Genomic DNA, 21,831 nt, shown 5'->3' on the forward strand with positions numbered 1-21,831 from the left:
GAAAAGTAGAGATAAAGAACAAAAATAAATAATGGGGGAAAAATAAGGTCATTCTGCCTTAAGAGGCATGGACCGTGAATTTATATTTTTTTGGTATAATAACATAGATTTAATCAATGTAGATAAGGTATTAGGCCAACATGAAACAAGAAAGCTTTTTTTTTTTCTTCGAGCCTGGTGGCAGACATGTCACCGCCCCGTTTTAAAGGGGACGCTCATAGCATCCATCCATCCATCCGACTAAAGTCACTGGAACGGGAAAAGTACCGCGTTCGTTTTCTCTTCGCCGCCGCGCCCTTTCGGCGGCTTCGCCACAGTAATGGTCCAGCTCGCTCGCCTCGCTAGTGTCTCCCGGCCGCTGACGCACGGCGCTTTGGAGGGCGATTGTTTTTATAGCCCCAGAAAAGAGTGCAGGAATGTTACGACATCCCGTATCGTTTTGACACTTCATCGCAAGCCTGTCGAGGCATCCAAGACTGCCTGGGTGCTGCGCATTTGGGTGCAGCAGCCGGCGGGAAATGGGCAAAGCCCTCTTTGCTATTCCCAGCGGGAATAAGATGCCAAGCGACGGGCTGTGTGGCTGCACAGAATATGAAGGGAAAATTTTGTTCCTACGACTAATACCCGCCTTTGTGAGGCAAGCGTTTCATTGAGAATTCGCATATGTTGTTTCAGGGAATGTTTGCGTCTCCCCTGCACTAGAGAGCGAGAGAGAGCTCCTTATTGAAAAACAGAGAATTCTGCCGGCGTATATGAATGCACCTACACCAGTGCAACTTGTTTTGCGTGGTTGCCGCAAAATGTTCATGCACAGTAGCATTGCCGGGCAGCTCTTAATTATATTTGGCGTAAAATTGGCGCCTTTGGGCTTACATATAACGATCAGCGCGCCATGAAAACTGACTGCTACAGATTGGTATTGCGTGGCGTGGCTGTATGACGAACATAAATAACAGGTGGTAACATGAAAATAATGGCACGCATGTCATCTAAGGCATGATTCACATGCCATGCTCATGATACTTGTCGCGACTGGTTCGCTAGCTTGATATGCACCAAAATCGATATTGCATGACGTCACTGCATGGCGAACATAAATAAAAGGTAGTAACATGAAAACAATGGCACGCATGTCATGTAAGGCATGATTTACATGCCATGCTCAGGATGCACTCGCGGCCGGTTCGCTGGCTTGGTATGTGCCAAAATCGGTATTGCGTGACGTGACTGTATGACGAACATAAACAGGTGGTAACATGAAAATAATGGCACGCATGTCATGTAAGGCATGACTTACATGTTACCACCTGTCACTAACGTTCGTCATACAGAAGTTCGTCATGTCAATTTTGGTATATATATATATATATATGCATTTCATTAAACGACCGCGAGTGCCCCGAGACCATGTCATGTAAATCATGTTTTACATGGGATGCCTCTCATGATTTGCACGTTATAACCAGTAACTTGTGTTCGCCATAGCAATTTTGGTGTGTATCAAGCTAGCGAAGCGGCCGCGAGCGCACCATGAGCGTGGCATGGAAATCATGCCGTACATGGCATGCATATCATTTATTTTATGTCATCACCTGTAATTTATATTCGTCGTATAGTCATGTTATGCCATACCAAAATTGGTGTACATCCCATTAACTACCCATGTAACACAAAACCTCTAAAAGACGTCTCGAAACGGCTACGGACGGCTATAGACGTCTTGGTTTACGAGAAGATCAAGAATAGACATTTTTGCAAAATAAAGCACTTGCCTCTCAAATATGCCTGCGTACTGTTTATTACCGTTTTCAACTGCTACGATATAGCCAGAGTGTATTCTGCCAAAGAAGTCCACAACGTCTACTTTGAGACATTTTTAGACATTCTGCCCATGAAACACAAAACCTCTATAAAACGTCTTTAAAACGTTTAAAACCTCTATAAAACGTTTTATAGAGGTTTCGTGTTTCGTGGGTGGGGGAAGTGCGCGCGCAACGACTATCTAAATGATTCTTCAAATGTTTTGTCCACGAGCGCAAAGCGCCAAAACGGCATGTCTAAAGAGAGGTGACTGTCGCTTTTAGTGAAAGAAGAGACGCAGAAAACAAAGCCCTCAAAATAATTCGTTTCGCTCCGCAAGGCGCGTTTCTATCAGCAGTTTGGTAAGTATATTCTTTTCAAGCCAAGGCGGCTAAGGCCGCGCAACGCTCGCGCAACAGCGAACGACAACAGAAGCAAACGAAGGCAAGCCAGGCAAGCATGCTACTGATGCTACGCAGTCGGAGGCTCGAAGCGGGTGTTGTCGAAGCGCGCATGTTTACCCCTGCATTCAAGAACATCTTTTCACTCGGCGCTCCACCTTGACTCAATGTCGATGGCAGATACACCTATTGGCAGGAATGTTCACTAAATATTGAGCAATAGGCGGGATTATTTTGTGAGAACCGTTGTGTCTTTTCTGTTGAATGGTGACGCTGTGCTCAGCTCAGTCAAGTGAAGGGTGAGGCTTGTTTCAGAATACTTGTTCCTTTCTCCCCCTCTCCCCTCTTCCTCCACTAGTTCGCGCAAGCCGCCAGTTCGCGGCGGCAGCGGCGGCTCGATCGGCAGCAGAGCTAGGCGACGGCCGGCGGTGATTTGCGTTTTGTGTAGCGTTGTCAGCTTTTGTTTGTGAACGGATTACGGGCTGTTTGGCATCAAGTAACGGTGATCATACTGTCTGTCGCATATTTTCCATCAGTGTTTGGTGAAACAAGCTTTACTGTGCTTTTTGCGACGGTACGTTCGTCGGTACGTTCGTTTCAAGAAGCGATTGTTCTGCTCACCACCTTCGTTGCAGCCAGACAAACAGCTAAGAACGTGTGCACGTTCGGATAGAGTGCTTTTTTCGGTAAGTGCACCTGACCTTTCGTCGTTTTTACTGAAAGGTTTTAGCATTGTGATTAAACTGTGAACAGTTCTTTGCTAAGTTGAACCGCGTGGTCGAACGCGAAACTATAGTATACGCGCCGGTGCGACTCGTAAGCCAGACTGACTCGCCCTATTTTGAGTAATTATGTTTTGCGCGTTACAGCTCGTTGATCCACGCACGCACGCTAGTGACAGGCCGACATAGTTTAGGCAAGCATGTCGCTGACAAAGTGCAAAGCTTCTACCGTAGGCGCCTCGCCTGTAGGTGCGGTTATGATTGATTGTCGTTTCTTAATACATGACAGCATTTTATCATATCTGTAATTGGAAATGTTTCTTTAGAGTGACTTGATGATCTGTTATTTGTTGTAAATCCTGCGTAGCTTACTTGCTTTCTCTGTATGCAGCTTTTCTTCACTGCTGTTTGTGCAAGATATTGGGCCTGAGACCACGCCAGCTAATGCGGAAGCCAGTGCAGTTTCTTTGACGAGACTTGGAGTGCATTCATGCAGAATTTTATTTACGTCGCTGCCGTGCCACTCAGCTTCACCTTGTGCGGTCACCTTCCGACGTGTTTTGTGCCACATTTGGTTGTGCTTTATTCATTAATAAAGCCGATTTGACAACATCATGGGATAATTTATTGTTTCTGAGAAGCGCGATTATTTATTTGCGCGCCATCCGCTAAACGTCATTTATGTAGTACAGTATACGTGTTGATCCCCTGCGTACGTGTTCAAATTTATTATAAACCGATGTCTTTTACATGAAAATTGGATATGTATGGTGTGCTGAAGTAGCCAATAATTCACGCGGCATATATGAGCGACCGCAACAACTTGATTCGGTCCGCAATAAACGCGAGTAAACTCAGCGTCGAAAACTTATATATGCAACAGTGGGGACACGCGTGGGTGAACAGGTATGTACGTATGTTAGTGATCTTGCTTGATTGTTTGGTCACTTGCTCGACGACTGACATAGGAAGTGTGAGAAAAACAGAAAAGTGCTCTCGCGGGAGCTCTTTCGGTCCCTTCAATCTCTATCTTCCTATGGTAGCCGTCAGGCTGCCGACCAAACATCTGCAAAGACAATTATATTAGTTTATTTTATATTTCGAAAGTCCAAAATTTCGAAAACGGCGAAAAGAAAAGAACGTCTATAAAACGTCTTATCTTGGTCTTTTCAAAACGTCTTCTAAATACGTCAACTAGCGGGACATTAGCACAGCTATCAGACGTCGGATAGACGTCTACGGCTACGGGAATGTCTTGACCAAGACGTCTATTAGCCCTTTTTGATAGCCGTTCAAGACGTCTTTTAGACGGGAAATAGCTTCTTTTGTGTTACATGGGTAAACGGCCAGGAGAGCACAAAGTCGTGGGCGGCTGGATAGATAGATAGATAGATAGATAGATAGATAGATAGATAGATAGATAGATAGATAGATAGATAGATAGATAGATAGATAGATAGATAGATAGATAGATAGATAGATAGATAGATAGATAGATAGATAGATAGATAGATAGATAGATAGATAGATAGATAGATAGATAGATAGATAGATAGATAGATAGATAGATAGATAGATAGATAGATAGATACGTTCAAAGTCGCAGAAGTTCGCTAAGAAATGCTTCGCATTTAATAAATACCGACAGCTGAGCGCGTAAATGCCGCGCAGTTCTTATTTATTTATCGCGTTTTTACGCGTGCGTGCGCGTGTAGGCAAGTGAAAACTGCCGCAGTTTCTTTCCTAATCCGTTAGAGAACGACGCTATGCTTCATTCGGGGCTGCAAAAGCGCAAGCAATGAGTAAAAAGTGCGTCACTCCGCGTGAAATCAACACCGCGCCGCCGCAGCTGCGGCCGCGCTGGACCAAATATGGCGGCGGGCAGGACGGTCGCGGTACTTTTCCCGTTCCAGTGACTTTACGCGCGACTAGTGCTGGAGAATTTCAATTGGAAAAAGGCTGAAGGAAAAATTCCAAAGCCCACTGCCGCGGGTTTAGATGGGATTCCCGTTAGCCTCATTAACGAACTAGAAAATAGCACTGAAGAAGCACTGCTGAAAGCTGTAGAAAAATGCTTAAAGGACAGGCAAATACCGGATAGTTGGCGAAAAGGTTGAACTTAATCTATAAAGGCAAGGGAGAAAAGGATAACATTCGCTCGTATAGACCACTAACCATTACATCGGTACTATACACGTTGGCGATGTAAGCAGTAAAAATAAAAATAGAAAAGTGGGAAGAATACAACGATATTTTGGGACAACTCCAGAATGGATTTCGAGTCGACAGGCGGTTAGACGATAACCTGTTTGTTCTCACTCAGAGTATAGAAATATCTAAAATAGAAAATAGGCCCTTGTACATGGCTTTTCTAGACCTCACTGGGGCGTACGACAACGTTAATCAGGAAATTTTGTGGGATATATTGAAAGGAATGGGCATGCGACGACTGTATACAGCTTTTGAGGGAGATATACCGAGAAAATACAGTTTGCATAGAATGGGAAGGAATGAGTAGCAAAGAGAACGTTGAGATTAGTAAGGGGCTGAGACAGGGATGTCCTTTGTCCCCGCTGTTATTCATGCTGTACATGGTGAATATGGAAAAAGCGCTAGAAGGTAGCAACTTTGGTTTTAATCTGTCACATAAACAGGACGGCGTGATGATTGAGCAGAAGCTTCCAGGATTATTTTATGCTGACGATATTGTCTTATTTGCTGACAGTCGAGAGGATATACAGCAGCTGGTGGATATATGCGGAAGGGAAGGGGAAGCTCTAGGACTAGGATTTAGTGTAACAAAATGTGGATTGATGGTATTCAATGACCCTTGTGATCAGGCGGTGTCAATACAGGGCCAATAAATATAACGTACGTGTGCCACCAGGCTCGACAAAAAAAAACCTTTACTCTTTTTTTTCTCAAACGTGCATCAAACGTGCTTACGCTGCTAACATTGGGCGATGTTTTTGTGGCTTTTTAGTATCGTAATTGAATATACGAACAGCGCAACTGACAAGGACAAAGGAAGGTAACAACACACAGCGCTGACTTTCAACAATGATTTAATAGCGGAGCGAAGTACATATATAGTGAAAAAATGGGCATGCGTAGAAGGATGCACTTAACAGCCACTGCGGTACAATGCCAGCAAAACTCTTGTCACTTTACGGATTGAGCTGGAAACCAGTACACATCTTAAAAATGATCGAGATACGCTATCTCTTTTTGCAATAGCGCAACTGATGGGGAACTTACACATGTACCGTCAAATTTACTTATGTGATAGGCCTCAATTATCTCACGCGTGGCCTGCGAGTGGTGAGATACACAGAACCACAGAACGCGCTTTGTTCCTTGTGCTACTGGTGTCGTGTATCTTCTTCCGCTTTCCTGCGGTAAGAAATACATAGGGCAAACTGGTAGGTGCTTGAATGACCGCTTAAGAGAGCATAATAACAATGTGCACAATGCGGTTCAAGGACACTTCGGAATTCACTGCCGCGACTGCGGCTGCGTGCCACTCTTTGAGCGTTGCGAGGTAATAGGTAAGCACCACTCGCAGGCCACGCGTGAGATAATTGAGGCCTATCACATAAGTAAATTTGACGGTACATGTGTAAGTTCCCCATCAGTTGCGCTATTGCAAAAAGAGATAGCGTATCTCGATCATTTTTAAGATGTGTACTGGTTTCCAGCTCAATCCGTAAAGTGACAAGAGTTTTGCTGGCATTGTACCGCAGTGGCTGTTAAGTGCATCCTTCTACGCATGCCCATTTTTTCACTATATATGTACTTCGCTCCGCTATTAAATCATTGTTGAAAGTCAGCGCTGTGTGTTGTTACCTTCCTTTGTCCTTGTCAGTTGCGCTGTTCGTATATTCAATTATGACCTACCAACTTGCCCAAGTTTCCACGCTTTTTAGTATCGTGTACTGTACCATAGCCTCCTCTATACTTTCTCTATACTCCTCTCTATGACTGTACTGGACTGCATGGACTGGACGTGACAGTTCTCTGGCAACACTGTGTACAACTGCTTTTCAAAATGGCGGTAGGCACGTTTGCGCAGTTTGCGTGATGGCTGCCGACGACTTAGTTGGGTCGCTTGAGGAGCAAGCTTTGAAGCGGAAGGAACGTCTTCGCGCATTGCGTGAGAAAAAAACAAGTGCCAACGACGCTGAAGACAAACCAGCGGCGTCTCTGCCAAAGCCCGTGTTTCGATCGTACAGACCCGAAGACGAGGCGCTGAAGGAGTCGGTGATTCCGGACATCTCTCCCGCTGCCATCGAACAAGAGATCAAGGAGAAAATTACCGTCGGCGATCCAGAGCAACTCGCCAAGGAGGTCGACCTCGCGTCGCTCGCACCGAGGAAGCCCGACTGGGACTTGAAGCGCGACGTGTCCATAAAGCTGGAGAAACTGGAGAGGCGCACGAGGAGGGCCATTGCCGAGTTGATCCGCGAACGCCTTAGCAGCGGCGGCGACCTAGCCTCGGCTGTGAACACGGCCAGCGGGCCGCAGAACATCGATTCCGACTGAATTCATGGTAAGCCTTGCCGCAACAAGTTGTATCCACGTCAAACGTCCAATGGGAGGATTCGCGGCAAAGATTTAGTGGATTACATTTCACGGCACAGAGATCGCCATAGCTGGGCTCCGCGCTTCATCACAGTTGAGCTTATTCAGTGCTGCTTGAAAAGAGAAATGCTGCTCCAAACTGCGATTTTTGTTAGTAACTGCTCCGAAACGGCACTGAGAAAATGAAGACGAGGAACTTTAGAAAGTTTTTAGCAGCGCAGAAAAGACAGAACACCCAGGGAGAGACAGCGCCGAACTCGCAACTGTTATTGCTTCGAACGGAAGGCCATTTTACGGCACGCGTCAGAACAGCGGAAGGGTGATTGCATGAAATAAAAGGACGATACTGCCTCATGACAAGAAGATCGAGGAATGGTGACAGCACAGTCTAAAACTTGAAGCAGACTCATGATATGCAAAGCCACAGTAAAAAAGTATAATTACAAATATGAATCCCAAGACCAACTGAGAAACAAAATAAAACAAAACAAGCCATGGAAGTTGCACGAGTACAAAGAGAAGATGTGGTCAACAAAGTGCTATTGAGAAGGCATGCGCTCCAGGTAATGTAGCTCCTTTATAGAGAGGGAAAGTGAGTGCCTGCTGGCACAACTATCACCAAGTCACTGAATTTCGACTGCCTCTAAAATTTCGTGAACAGGTTGCTTGCCTACGACAGTGCACCCCTCGAAATGTGGGGAGCAGCTGCAATCACGGCAGTGCGTCGCTAGATGACGGCACGTAGCCACTGACAGGTTCCGTTGGTGCTCTCCAAGACGAATTTTGAGGCACTTACTCGTTTGTCTGACATATACTGCCACATGACGTTGGCCACGTAGAGTGCACGACTTCTTGCCCACATGGCACAAACGTGTGGCTGTGCTTTGTCTCACACAAGTTCTCAGTTTCCAAGGAGAGAGTTCGCTGCTCTGCACAACCTGGAGAGCTTCTCAGGGGCTCAGAAGGTCATCCTGATATTGTAGCGCGATCTTTTTCAGGTTGTGTGACGCCCTATGCATGTATGGCACCACCACGATTCTTTTTCTTTGAGCAGGCACCTTATGCTGAACTCTGGGCATTTTCCATGGCCTGGAGCATGTATTCTGCAATGGCCAAAGTGTGCCTCACATTGTACGTTTTAGACTGCGCAGTCACCATTCCTTGATTGTCCTTTACCACGACTTGTGACGAGGCAGTATTGTCGCTTTCATGTATTCACCCTTCTGTTGCTCTGATGTGTGCCATAAAATGGCCTTCCATTCGAAGCAATAAAACAGTTGCGAGTTCAGTGCTGTGTCTCCGTGGGTGTTCTGTCTTTTTTGCGCTGCTAAAAACAAGTATGGACCAACTCACCCAAGCGTCGTTCTAGGTAGAGGAACTTTAATCGTGTGACCTATTCGCAAGCACGAAAGAAACCAAAGACAGTCTATGTTTTGTTCTAGTAAGCTACTAAGTATGTAGCTTAATCGTCTCTGATCTCTGTTATGTAACAGGAACTCGCAGGTGAAGCATATACCTCATTTAGCTGTTCATTGTTTTTAAGTGCGGATCAATTTAGAGGCACGGGCTGTCGTATGCTGTCGCCGCCTCATGTAGCTTGGCGTAACGCTGGCAAAACCACGTATAGCCAGGGCTAGGCTAAGATACCTTGAAATTGTATCACGATACAAGATACTCAGGCCAGAAGTATTTGAGATACAGACACAAGATACTACAACACTGATTGTATCCGATACGATACATTCCAATTGTATCTTAAGATACTTCGATACATTCGCAAATTTGTTATTATATATCCATATAATGTAGCACTAAAGGCCTATACACAACAATTTTCGCTCGAAAATTTATTAACTGAAAGCAATTTCGTTTCATTTGAATGAAATGTCTGTTAGGATCTCGAAAGTTTTGTACTTCTAGCTCAAGCTATGTCAGTTTCATTCCGAAACAACTTATGGCACTTTTTTAGCTCATGATTGCTCTTTATACACTTCTCTGATAGCGATTTTTGCTTATCGCTTTTGTAATTGATGCAAGTCACTGCTCTGCTTGCCGACCAGCTAGCGGGTTGCCATCTACTTACAAGAACGTCAATAAGAAGCCTCTGCACGATGGTGCAAATACCGCTGTGGAGTTCTATATTGCCCGTAAACGTATTACGGTTTTCGCCATAGCGGATCAGCGGACAGGTGTACAGCACCAAGAACGTGTGCAGACCAGAAACCTTTCAGACGTATTGTACAGTTGTACAAAGCGCCGCAGGACGCCACCGCTATTCACACTGTTGGCACTTATAGCTCCGATTACCTGTTGACTAGTAACAGTATACAAAAGAATTTAAGGAAGCTTAAACAAGGAAAACAAATATATCTAAGTAAAATAGAAAAGCGGTTCCGTATCAAACACATCGAATAAGTATGGAAACAGGATACAGACGGCCACCCCAAGAACTAGTGATATATCTAATAATATGATTAAGAATAATTGTTGCATTTTACGTCGCAAAACCACAATATGATTATGAGAGACGCTGTAATGGAGGGCTTGGGAAATTTCGACCACCTAAAACCTCAATATAAGCGTACGGGCCTCGAGCATTTTCCCTCCATCGAAATGCAGCCGCCGCGACCTTCGGGACAGCAGTCGAGCACCATAACCACTAGACCACCGCGGCGAGTAACCCCTAATAGGTATGACAATTGGGCACTTAAGGTAAGACCATACAAAATTCAGTGCCCATGGAAAATGGTGTAATAAAACGGCTCGTCAGGACACTCATGAGAAAAACTGAGCATTTGGTTTCTCGAATCCCTTTGCATACAAATTTAAGATGGTTAATATAATGAAAACTCAATTTCGCTAATTTACTTTGCAGTAAGCAGAATTTGTTACTGTATACTCTAGGCACACCTGGATAATTATATGTTTGTTCTCAACATTGCCTTTACATGACAGTGAATTCAAGTGGAATATAAGTATGTAAACACTAGCACAAGTGACGCAGATATTTCAAAAGTAAGAATAAAGCAAAGAGCTTACCTTGGCAGCATGTTAAAGACATTTTGCAGTAAGCAGATCGAACAAAAAAAACCGACATAGAGACATGGGTAAAGTATAGGATGGAAGAGAAGGACAGCTCAGAAAGAACTTGTGCTTATGATTTTAATTATGATTTTAGAAACTCTTTGAATAAAAGAAGAGACGTACGCCATGATAGCTTTGGTTAGGTGGATACCTGTTCTGTTAGATCCAGCATTGGTACCGGTGCACGGTGCTATAGCTGTTAAAATGTTATTCACATATAAGTCAATCTCATTGCATGTAAGCCAAACTTACATCCGCGAAATCCTTCAAATCGCCGACGTGTGAAAGCCACGATACGCAAAGCAACCCCCCATTCTTGCATCATTCAGACTTTGTAACGAAGCACCATGCAAGAGAAACTTTGGCAACAACACTACAGCGGCATCAGGATGTGTGCGAAAGACGCCGCACGCATTGGAGTGCGCGGCACAGGAAGGGCTAAGTGCCAAGCCTCATGGCACTAACACAACTAAAAAGAAAAGAAAAAAAGCGAGGAAAGAAAATGTCGGCTAGGCATAGACGTTCGCACACTTGCTCTCGAGATGATGCGAGCGCCACCACGTGACTCTCAGAGCTCTTCGCCTGACCTTGCTGGAAAACTCTAGCATAAAGGTAAAATAATATGTCGCTGCCTTTAGTTTTATTCTGGTGACAGTGGCAACAGTACCAGCTTGAGAAGCGGAGTTCAGCCAACGTTTATTGTTTCGCCCAGTAGTGGTGCAATCGCAGTATCTTGTATCTTAAGATACACGATACGTTCTTCAATATATCGGAAATACAGATACTGATACATGTCTTGTGAGATGTATCGCGATACAGATACAAGATACCCAACGAGTATCTAAGATACATGTATCTTCGGTACTGCCCAGCACTGCATATAGCATTACCATTTGTAGCATATAGAGCGCGCACTTGCTCCAAGGAGAAGTCTTCTTCCTCTTGTTCTTGGAGCGCCTTGACGATGATATCAAGTGTGAAGCACTTTAGAGGCCCGGGCTGTCATATGCTGTCGTTGCTTGGCGTAACCCAGGTAAAACCACATATAAAAATAGAAAAAGGGAGGAATAGAAAGGGAAAAAATAGGAAGCAAAATAGAAAGGAAGACAGGAAATACTGGAAAAAAGAGGAAGAAAAAGAGCTGAAAGTCCTAGGCGGCTGGCTAGATAGATAGACAGATAGATAGATAGATAGATAGATAGATAGATAGACAGACAGACACGCACGCACGCTCAAAGTCACAGAAGTTCACTAAGAAATGCTTCGCATTTAAAAAAGAGAAACAAAGAAGGCTGCCCAGCTCCGCACTTCCTTCAGGCTTGGCGCCACTAGTGTAAAGCTGCTGTAAATCTTTTAAGCTTGACATGCAGTCTTTCGGTGAAATTTGAGATTGACCGAGGTTGCTTTGATCTCATACCAATAATGAACGGCTGCTCTGACAGCAGTGTCGGCCACAGTGAATTTGTAGTTATACAGGTCACTGAGCAGACAAAAACGTTGTTACCCCCGACAAACAAGTCTGAAAGCAACATTCTCGTTAGTTCATAGTTAGACAGGCCATTAAGCAGACAAAAACGTTGTTACCCCCGTCAAACAAGTCTGAAAGCAACAGTCTCGTTAGTTCATAGTTAGACAGGCCATTGAGCAGACGGAAACGTTGTTACCCCTGACAAACAAGTCTGAAAGCAACATTCTCGTTAGTTCCTAGTTAGACAGGCTGTTGAGCAGACGAAAACGTTGTTAGCCCCGACAAACAAGTCTGAAAGCAACATTCTCGTTAGTTCATAGTTAGACAGGCCATTAAGCAGACAAAAACGTTGTTACCCCCGTCAAACAAGTCTGAAAGCAACAGTCTCGTTAGTTCATAGTTAGACAGGCCATTGAGCAGACGGAAACGTTGTTACCCCTGACAAACAAGTCTGAAAGCAACATTCTCGTTAGTTCCTAGTTAGACAGGCTATTGAGCAGACGAAAACGTTGTTACCCCCGACAAACAAGTCTGAAAGCAACATTCTCGTTAGTTCATAGTTAGACAGGCCATTAAGCAGACAAAAACGTTGTTACCCCCGTCAAACAAGTCTGAAAGCAACAGTCTCGTTAGTTCATAGTTAGACAGGCCATTGAGCAGACGGAAACGTTGTTACCCCTGACAAACAAGTCTGAAAGCAACATTCTCGTTAGTTCCTAGTTAGACAGGCTATTGAGCAGACGAAAACGTTGTTACCCCCGACAAACAAGTCTGAAAGCAACATTCTCGTTAGTTCATAGTTAGACAGGCCATTAAGCAGACAAAAACGTTGTTACCCCCGTCAAACAAGTCTGAAAGCAACAGTCTCGTTAGTTCATAGTTAGACAGGCCATTGAGCAGACGGAAACGTTGTTACCCCTGACAAACAAGTCTGAAAGCAACATTCTCGTTAGTTCCTAGTTAGACAGGCTATTGAGCAGACGAAAACGTTGTTAGCCCCGACAAACAAGTCTGAAAGCAACATTCTCGTTAGTTCATAGTTAGACAGACCATTAAGCAGACGAAAATGTTGTTACCCCCAACAAACAAGTCTGAAAGCAACATTCTCGTTAGTTCATAGTTAGACAGGCCATTGAGCAGACGAAAACATTGTTACCCTCGACAAGCAAGTCTGAAAGTAGCATTCTTGTCAATTTTGAAATTGTCAAGAATGCTACTTTTGAAAGTGTCTTTCCTCCTCTCTCTCTCTCTCCTTTTCATCCCCTTTCCCCGTATGTGTACCGGTTGAGGTGTCCTCTTCGAGAGACAGTTATCGTGCACACCAAACCCCACTTCTTATTTCTGAACAGAATCACCTATATAATTTTGGCTAGAACGAACTATTTTGCAAATTTCATTCAGTCTTGAGGTTCAGCTGTACTGACCACTGACTGGGAGATTGCCAAAGTGACTTCAATGTTGAATGATAGCAACAGATGGAAACTGCTGCTGGATTTCACTAACCTGCATATGTTGGAGGCTTCTTGAGTCTGTTCTATCTACAACAATTGTGGAAAGTTTATTAAAGAAGTACATCACTTAATGAGAAATAAACTATTTATACGCAGTAGAACATTTCAGTTCAGTTTAAGTGACTAGCTTAAGTCATTCCATAGTATGAAAGCCAAGAATGAGGATTTAATTTTTCCATAGTTGGTGTTATATTTAAATGGGAAAAAGAGTTTAAATTATGTGCAAACCTAGTGCAGTTACCAATTAGCAACAACCTAGAGAGTATAAATTCATAAGCAAGCTTTTAGGTAATACAAAGAAGCAAATAAAGGACCTCTGACACCAAAATTGAAACCTCAAGATGTTTGTGTTGTTTGATTGTTGTGTATACGGGGACACTTCCGACCGATTATTAGTGCTGGATGTTAGCTTTAAGATATTTTAATTTGGTTTGAAAGTAAGCGTGAGTGCTTATCTGAGTTGGCAGCACCTCGCGACATCGCCACAGGTATGATGTAGACCAAGGCCCCTTGTGATGTTCCACGAGTAAAGTGAGTATTGTCGACGTCAGAGAAGATTTGCGGGGCACGCACAATACCACGAGTGGGACCCAGAGAGGACTATTGTTCGTCACCCCTCTCGCTCTGTTGTCAGGCAGCTCTCAACGTAATAGTTCTGGCTGGTTCGGCCAGGAATGGTTTTTTTTTTTTTTCTGGATTGGGGGGAGAGGGGCGGGAGGCACGTACTTCACAATACTGAAGCACCCGCATTGAAAATAGCGCTTATACGACACCAAAGCTTAAGTTCACGTGATCTTAGGTACTTGCCCGTCGCGGGGTGCTACTTATGGTATTTAGGCGGACGTTTTGAACTCACGCGAAATTGTTCTCATTTAACGATGCTAGCATTAATTATACGATGCATTAAAGCATTTATGAGTCAATTCCTGGATTACCAGACACAAAGCTACAAATTACAGTAAAAAAGTCGCAGACACAACTTTCGCTGTCAGGTGTCCTTTAATTGATAGCTAAACCAGGGTGCAACAGCTGCGCCAATTTGATACAATTCCTTATTTTTGTGCTAAAGTGAACCAACACCGTGAAATTTGTTGAAATTGCCCCACGCTACGCCAAAATACCCACCAGCCTCAAAATCTTCTTAGTTGCGTTAATTTTAGCAAGAGAGGGGAGGCTGCATTGGCCACCTGCAGTTTACGCGTCATCACCCAACACAATGCAGATGCACAGACCCTAACCATAACCCAACCGCGAAAAAAAAGAAAAAAAGACAGCAGTTCTAAAATTTCGTGGCCTTGTTCTAGCGTGTTCAAGACTCTTTGTAATCTACTTTCGCTGCAGTACACTGGTACCATGCGGAAAAGTGTACTAAGATTTAGAAGGGGCTGTTAATACTAGCTGTCACGAGCTAGAGCACATTTCGTTCCTTAATGGCTCATGCATGCATGCACCATATAATTACAAGTACTACAGTAAAAGCTCGTTTATTCTGATTTCACGGCACCAGAAAAAATAGTGTCTGAATGCCAAATTATCGAAAGTATCAAGAGAATAATAAACAAGAGTCTATTACATCAATGCATTTTCATTTTCTTGATGAATGCGCATAAATCCAGTGCCTATTTTGTGCAAGAGCATTGTAAAAGCCACAATTTTCATCATTCGCGACTTCGTTGATGTGACTGTGGTACCAACGCCATGTGTTGTATAGGCAGGAGCGCGGTGGAGCCTGCGGCCGGCCGACGGAAAGGCCTAGCGTAGGAAGGGCGCACAGAGAGATGACATGGACACGGAGTGTTCGGGCGAGACTGGAGAGTGACCTCTCAACGTTTATTTCATGATGTTTTAAGGAAGGGGAAAAAGGGTGATTGGCCGGCGTGACACGGGTCACATGACTGATGTGGCCACGCCGGGTTGGCTACAGAATTCTTGCACAGCAGAGACCTGGCTCCATCCTGCGGCAGCGACAGGAAACACAGTGCAAGCTGGTGTGTTGACGTGACACCAGAGGTCGCACGATACAACAGTGACTACGGCACAAGACCCCCGTGTCTTAAGACGAAACATGCTCTGAACCCATCGCATATTACAGACCGCCCCCACTGACACTACCATGCACTCATACTAACATTTTTTTCGCCGGAAGAATGCCCAGCAACTCATCGTTCATCCACCACAATGTAGCAAGCGAGTTTTTTGCCAGCATGCGGACCACAACTGAAGCTCTTTATCTTCAGCAGCTTCCATCATGCCTGAGTTCTGTGACGTTATGCGCGCAGTCAAAATGAAGCTACTGAGTGCCGCATCTGCTGTGGATGAAACCGTGATTGGTAAAGACAGGATCATAGCATCCACGCAGTTCTGAAGGCATGCTTGCGGCCTACGTGCCAGAGTTCAAACGGCACTTCTGAAGGCACGCGGCAAAAACGAAACTACTGTTTTTTGACGCTTTGACCCCAATCGCTATCGATGCGATCATAGAGCCCACGCAGTTCGCATGTGCCGATTAAAATCGAAAACCAAACAAGTTTGCCGCTGAAGCCTTGGTCGCCAGCAATGCGATTGTGGTATGGATGGTGACCACACCGTTCTGAAGGCCTGCGGCCGTTTCGGTTGTTCACGAACGCCGTCTTGCTCCTTTTGCCTTACTCATTTGCAGCGCTTCGTGTTCTTCGAGGATCGTCCAAATTGTGGCCAAATATGATCGAATTAACAAGAGCGTGATGCCATTAAACAATACACGTGCTTGCTAGGACCAGAAAACACATCTGAATTATCTGATTTTCTGAATTAACGGCGATCGAATTAACAAGCTTTTAGTGTAGTATGATTGCTGACGTATAAAAATTTACTGGCGATCATTCATAGCTGTGTATGACGTTTCTATACACACACAAAAATAAACAAAAAACGTACACCAGTTATTTTTTTTTCACCAGTGCCATTCACTCCTGCTTTATGAATCACCTGAATTTTGAGGACGCCATGTTGGCAGGTCCACATTAGCATTTGCAGCGCCTGACAGGCGCTGCAAATGCTAATGTGAACTTATTATTTGCACTGTGGGGTGGTTCAACACACTACTTTTATTGATATAGCAGTGCTCACGTGCACTGTGCACGAGTTAGCTGATGTTGAATGGTTTGTACATATTTTTGTTGTCTTTTCTAAAAGTAAGCCTTCTGTGTTATACTGATTTCGTGCTAAAAAATGGAGGTTTTTCATTTTTGTAACCTGCTGCAAAAGCTGCTGTAAAACTGTTGGTAATGTTGGTAAAAACTGTTGGTAATAATGTGAATAACCTAGTTCTGAATGTGCTAAATTTGACACGTTGATTGGAATTTATAATTTGCAGTTAACGTAGCTTGGATTAAAAGATCTCCACAAACATCAAGCCGATAGCTTGGAGTTCTTCCTAGCTCCTTTGGACCTGGTAAATCATTTGGCCATTTTACCATACTGTTTTACAGTGCAACAGAATGGATACCAAGAGATGGGCAATGTGTCTGAGGACAGCAGAGAGAATAGATGGAGTGATGTAATTAAGAAATTATCGAACACAAAATGGAACAAGCTCATGCAGGAGAGGGTGGTTAGAGATCATTGGAAGAGGCCTTCATCATGCAGTGGGCATAAAATACCGTAAAATGCCGAACAAGCCCCCCCCCCCCCTGCCCTTTTTCGGGAGATCTGAAATAAGCGCCAATGGAATGAGCAAGCGCCCCCCCCCCCCCCCCCCCCCCCCCCCGCGGCCACTTTTTTTTCAAGACGAGCATTGCTTGTGTAAAAAGAGCCACAAGAATGAGAACACTGAATGCGTATCTAATGTTGTTTATGAAATTCCGCTGTCATGTGACCGATGGTACATTGGTCAAACCAGTCGCTGCTTTAATGGTTTGACAGTTAGGAGGGGGAATAAAAACAGTAAATAATTAATTCATTTCATTAGAAACGTGGACGGGCATTTTTTATTTTTAGTAACTCCCCTTCCGCCATCTTGAATTTTGGTCTGGGACCGAGCAAGCGCCCCCCTCCATATCTGGTCGGATTATCCTTCACCGTGGGGGCGGGGGGGGGGGGGGGCGTGCTCGGCATTTTACGGTAGGCTGTTGATGATTTTATGATGCAAATGTTAACTGATTTTGCTGCGCCATTGTAATCAGAAGTGTCCCAAGATAGCAGTTTGAGACGTAATGTTTGGTATCTTTGCGTGAACAGTTGCACCTGTGAAGTGATTAAGCCTGGCATTGTGGTAAGCCAACTGAAATTTTATACTTGTCTAACTCAGCTAAAACTTTCAGAGGTTGCTCTGGCTGTTGAATCGTAATCCAAGGCGTGCTCTTGCCTGCACAGGTGATTCATCAACTCGGAAAACGCTTCTTCATTTCACTTCATTCAATCATCGGCAAGACCGTGTCAGGTAGCCACACGCAACGGTTGACGCAGCGCTTCTTTCCTCTCCCGACTGCCGCCATGGCAGCAGCGCAAGACCTGAGCCGTGCCATACGGCCCCCTGCAGGTGTGCTCGGCATGGTTGAACTGAACCGGGGTGCATTCGACACCGTTGTGTCTGTGCCGAGCTTCGAAGTGGATGCCAAGGACGTTGCAGCCGTCATGACACACATGCGCAAATATCTGCTCAAGCTGCCTAACTTCAAGGCTGTGCAGGAGGGCGGTACCAGAAAGAGATTTCACCTTGACCCAGCCAAGGTTGGTGTGGAATGCCACTCATGGCTTGCCTCACATGCCAACTAAGTTAATGAAAACTTGGCATATGTAGTTTTATGCACATGGCGCGAGTGTAAGCTTACATTGTTCGGATGTTACGTTGGTGCACTTTGTGTAGATATGCAACCGTTCAGTGTGCAGTAAGGCATCGGACGAAAGAGCAATGTAGAAACATACAGTGCCTTGTGTAGTGCTGACCTTAAATATATAACTCTCTCACACTGCATCACTTTGCAAATGGCTGTGCAGTTAACAATTTCATCACTTGCCATGTTCAGCTAGGATGCCACACAATGCTTTTTCACATTCTTAAGATCATCTGATGGCTGTTGCAGTAGTGTTGCATTAGCACACAGCTGAGTTTGATGTTTCGCGTGTTTACAGGAAGAGCATTTTGGTTGATTATTTTATCATCCTAAGGGACTCTTCTTCCAATATGCTTTGTCTTGCCACTCAGTGGCTGGTCCCATTTTCTCTTACTTCTGCTTTGGCCAACCTTAAAGAGACACTAAAGAGAAAGATGATTTTTCTCATATAAGTGAATTACACCTTCACAATTCTAAGATCACCACGCTTGCCGTGAGAGGACGCCTGCAAGCGTGAAAACGTGCAAAAAGGTAATGCGGGTGGCGATGCCACCTTGAAATTCTCACACCAAACGTCAGGATTACATAGTTTTTGATGGTATCTAGTAGGTCCTACATAGTTCCTAATTAGTAAAAATTAAGTACAGCAGTCACGGATTCAAACGCGACATCAAATTTTTTAGTATAACGACTAGTATGCGCAATTGCTCGAGATAACCATGTCATTTCATGACAAATCTGGACCCTAAAGATAATGCTGGCTCTGGTCTACATGTTGGAGTCGAAATTACACCAATATGGCTCGAACTGAAGACGGTGGAGATGAAAGTATATGTGCGTTACTTAGCCCTAAATTGTCCCGTTTCAATCCGTGAGCACTGTACATTGTCCTCTGAGGGGGCCACAGACTTAGCATACGAACTTTCTGGAAATTTCGTTGAGCCAATGTCGCCAAAATACGAAAATTATACTTTGAAATTTGTGAAGTCACATGCGGCGATTTCGGTGCGAAATTTAAAGATGAATCTTCTGACCATATTCTTCTCCTGTATTAGTAAACCTGTGATGGTGAAATTAACGACATTAAAGTTCTCAGAGCACAATTTATCAATCTAAACCGATTTGTTGTTTCACTTTAGTGTCGTTTTAAAAAGGACCTGCGACACTCTCTGAGCACGGTCAGAAAATGCTGCTGATGGGTAGTCGACGTTCCTGTAAACATGTGAGCCTGTGGAATATGGCGTACAGCAGCTTTAGAATAACTTGGTCCCGTCAGTATATTTGAGAAAGTTCTTTAATTGCACTGACTGAAGCCGTAAAGACCCTGCAGTCCTTGACTGTTCTACTCTCATGCTTGCCGACACTTCTTCTGTTGGTCTGCCGTTGCTTGTGATGCATACAACAAGCACTGCATGTGGCAAGGACTTTGCCATGTGTTTCAAAGACATCTAGAAAGTGCTCGCTCTGCGCTCGGGACATTGTAGTGAACAGGAATGACTACGTAGACAGAGGGAAGGACACGGTCACTGGCCAATTTCATGATTATGAAGAAATCCTCAGTAAGAACGCAGAAAGTGTTCATCCTGTCTACTTCAACTCTGGTGTCTCAACCCAAGCACAGTTTAGGTTCTCATAATAATGTCTTACCAACTGCCCCAACACACACCCCTTGTGGTGATATCCTCAGTAATAATTGCATTGTTAGTTTTGAATAAAAAATATGTATGACTCCATCTTAAAAAAATCCAGCAGATCCCACACATGGTGGGAATAGATATAATGCAAAGCAGCCAGCGAAGAGCTGCATACACCACATTGTTTGTCATTGAGGAAAATCAAGGCGTTCATGCAACGACATGTTCTTCATTATCTCAGATTTGTCATGCATGTACAATCTTGTCAACCATGTCAGTGAAACGTATATTGTAGTATATGCACTGCATACCTTGTCATTCATGTTCCTCATACACTCATGTCATGCCATTCCAATTTTTACACATATCAAGTTAATGAGACGGCTGCGAGCACACCATGAGCATGGAATGTAAATCATGCTCTACATGACATGCATGTCATGATGTTGATTTACAACCTGTCATTTATGTTCGTCATAGGGTCATGTTATGCCACACAAAATTTGGTATCAAGCTTGTGACATTGCCGCTCACGCACCATGAGCGTGACATGTAAATCATGGTGTGCATGACATACATTTCATGACTTTCATGTTACGACCTCTCATTTTTGTTTGCCATACAGGCATGTCAGGCCATGCCAATTTTGATATCTATCGCTAGCAAAACGGCCGTGAGCGTGGCATATAAATCATGCCATACATGGCGTGCATTTCACGACTTTCATGTCGTTTATGTTCGCCATACCGGCATGTCACGCCCTGCCAATTTTGATATCTACCTAAGACTGAAGCCCAATTCTACCCCTGGATACTGTCACGTGGTTGTGGGGGTGAAGGAAGCAATTGCAGCTAGTGAAGGTGAAACTTTTTATGCGGCAAACTTGTGCCCGGAAAAACTCAAGGTGCTACGATATCGGCACAGAAAGTCATCAGTAGTCGAATAATCTAATCAACACTGAGGTGCGTAGGCATTTATGCATGTGCAGTGATTCCACTCCTGCACCAAAGTGTGCCAAATTGGATTGACTGCGCCATCCTGATAATATTGATGGAAATTGCGCCAAACTGCGCCAGAGTCTCATGTTTGGCAGTGTCTGTCACCGGCAGTCACACTGCCGGTGCGTCAAAACATTGATCTTGGGGCCATCATATTCAAAACCACGTAGCAAAACAGCCATTTGGGCTAGTTGGTAACGGTTCATATCTTAAAGCAAAAAAGGCGCACTACGGGAACAAGGACAAAAGGGGAGGAACCGACGACACAAAGCGCTTTGTGTCGTCGGTTCCTCCCCTTTTGTCCTTGTTCCCGTAGTGCGCCTTTTTTGCTTTAAGACACAACCACGAACCAGGAATTATTCCGTTGCAGAAACAGCGCTCACGCGTGCGTCCTAAGTAAGTGACGGTGCTGACGCAGCTTCTGTTGTGCAAGTCAGCTCGACGGCAAACGTGCTCTCTGCAGAGGCTGGTGACGTATAGGCTCATCAATAGCGGGAAAGTGGGGGGGCAATTCGTCGGCGGGTGTCATCTATTCCAGGAACGCTGCTGATAGCTCTTTTCGAGCGTTGCATGGCACGCAGTTATAGCAGTGTTCACTAATAACTACACACATGCCGCTAAAATGTCTGTCACTTCTGTTTCTGGACATCGCTGAAAGAAAACGGGGAACACTAGCAATAGATATATGGAATTATATTGACTTTTCCATGCTTCGTGTCTGGGGAAGAGCATGTGAACGGTAAGAACGTGTCCACACTTTTCCTCAAATATACTTTATCCATGGATCTTTATCAAAAAGAGCTTTTTCCTAGTTCCTC

The 21,831-nt window shown here is 44.4% G+C and overlaps 2 protein-coding genes across 3 annotated transcripts in view; both read left to right on the forward strand.

Annotated features, from left to right (window-relative positions):
• The first annotated feature begins 6,945 nt into the window (after nucleotides 1-6,945).
• LOC119403666 (coiled-coil domain-containing protein 12) lies at nucleotides 6,946-17,813 on the forward strand. 2 transcript variants are annotated; one of them, XM_049418645.1, is made up of 2 exons: nucleotides 6,946-7,472; nucleotides 17,786-17,813. In XM_049418645.1, the coding sequence occupies exon 1, from the start codon at nucleotides 7,004-7,006 to the stop codon at nucleotides 7,463-7,465; it is 462 nt and encodes a 153-aa protein (XP_049274602.1). In that variant the 5' UTR covers nucleotides 6,946-7,003; the 3' UTR covers nucleotides 7,466-7,472; nucleotides 17,786-17,813. The 2 variants fall into 2 exon arrangements, with proteins under 2 accessions (XP_049274602.1, XP_049274601.1); XM_049418644.1 differs by lacking the exon at nucleotides 17,786-17,813 and adding an exon at nucleotides 15,279-15,385 and having other exon boundaries at nucleotides 6,947-7,472.
• Nucleotides 17,814-17,923: 110 nt separating this feature from the next.
• The window catches only part of LOC119402451 (tRNA (guanine(37)-N1)-methyltransferase), a 54,381-nt gene continuing 50,473 nt past the window's right edge, over nucleotides 17,924-21,831 (forward strand). Inside the window, exon 1 of the mRNA XM_037669604.2 lies at nucleotides 17,924-18,277. Within this exon, the coding sequence (XP_037525532.2) occupies nucleotides 18,041-18,277 (237 nt within the window). The 5' untranslated portion in view covers nucleotides 17,924-18,040. The remainder of the gene's footprint in view (nucleotides 18,278-21,831) is intronic.

Source organism: Rhipicephalus sanguineus, chromosome 8 (genome assembly GCF_013339695.2).
Source record: "Rhipicephalus sanguineus isolate Rsan-2018 chromosome 8, BIME_Rsan_1.4, whole genome shotgun sequence".
In the NCBI taxonomy this organism is placed as follows: Eukaryota; Metazoa; Arthropoda; class Arachnida; order Ixodida; family Ixodidae; genus Rhipicephalus; species Rhipicephalus sanguineus.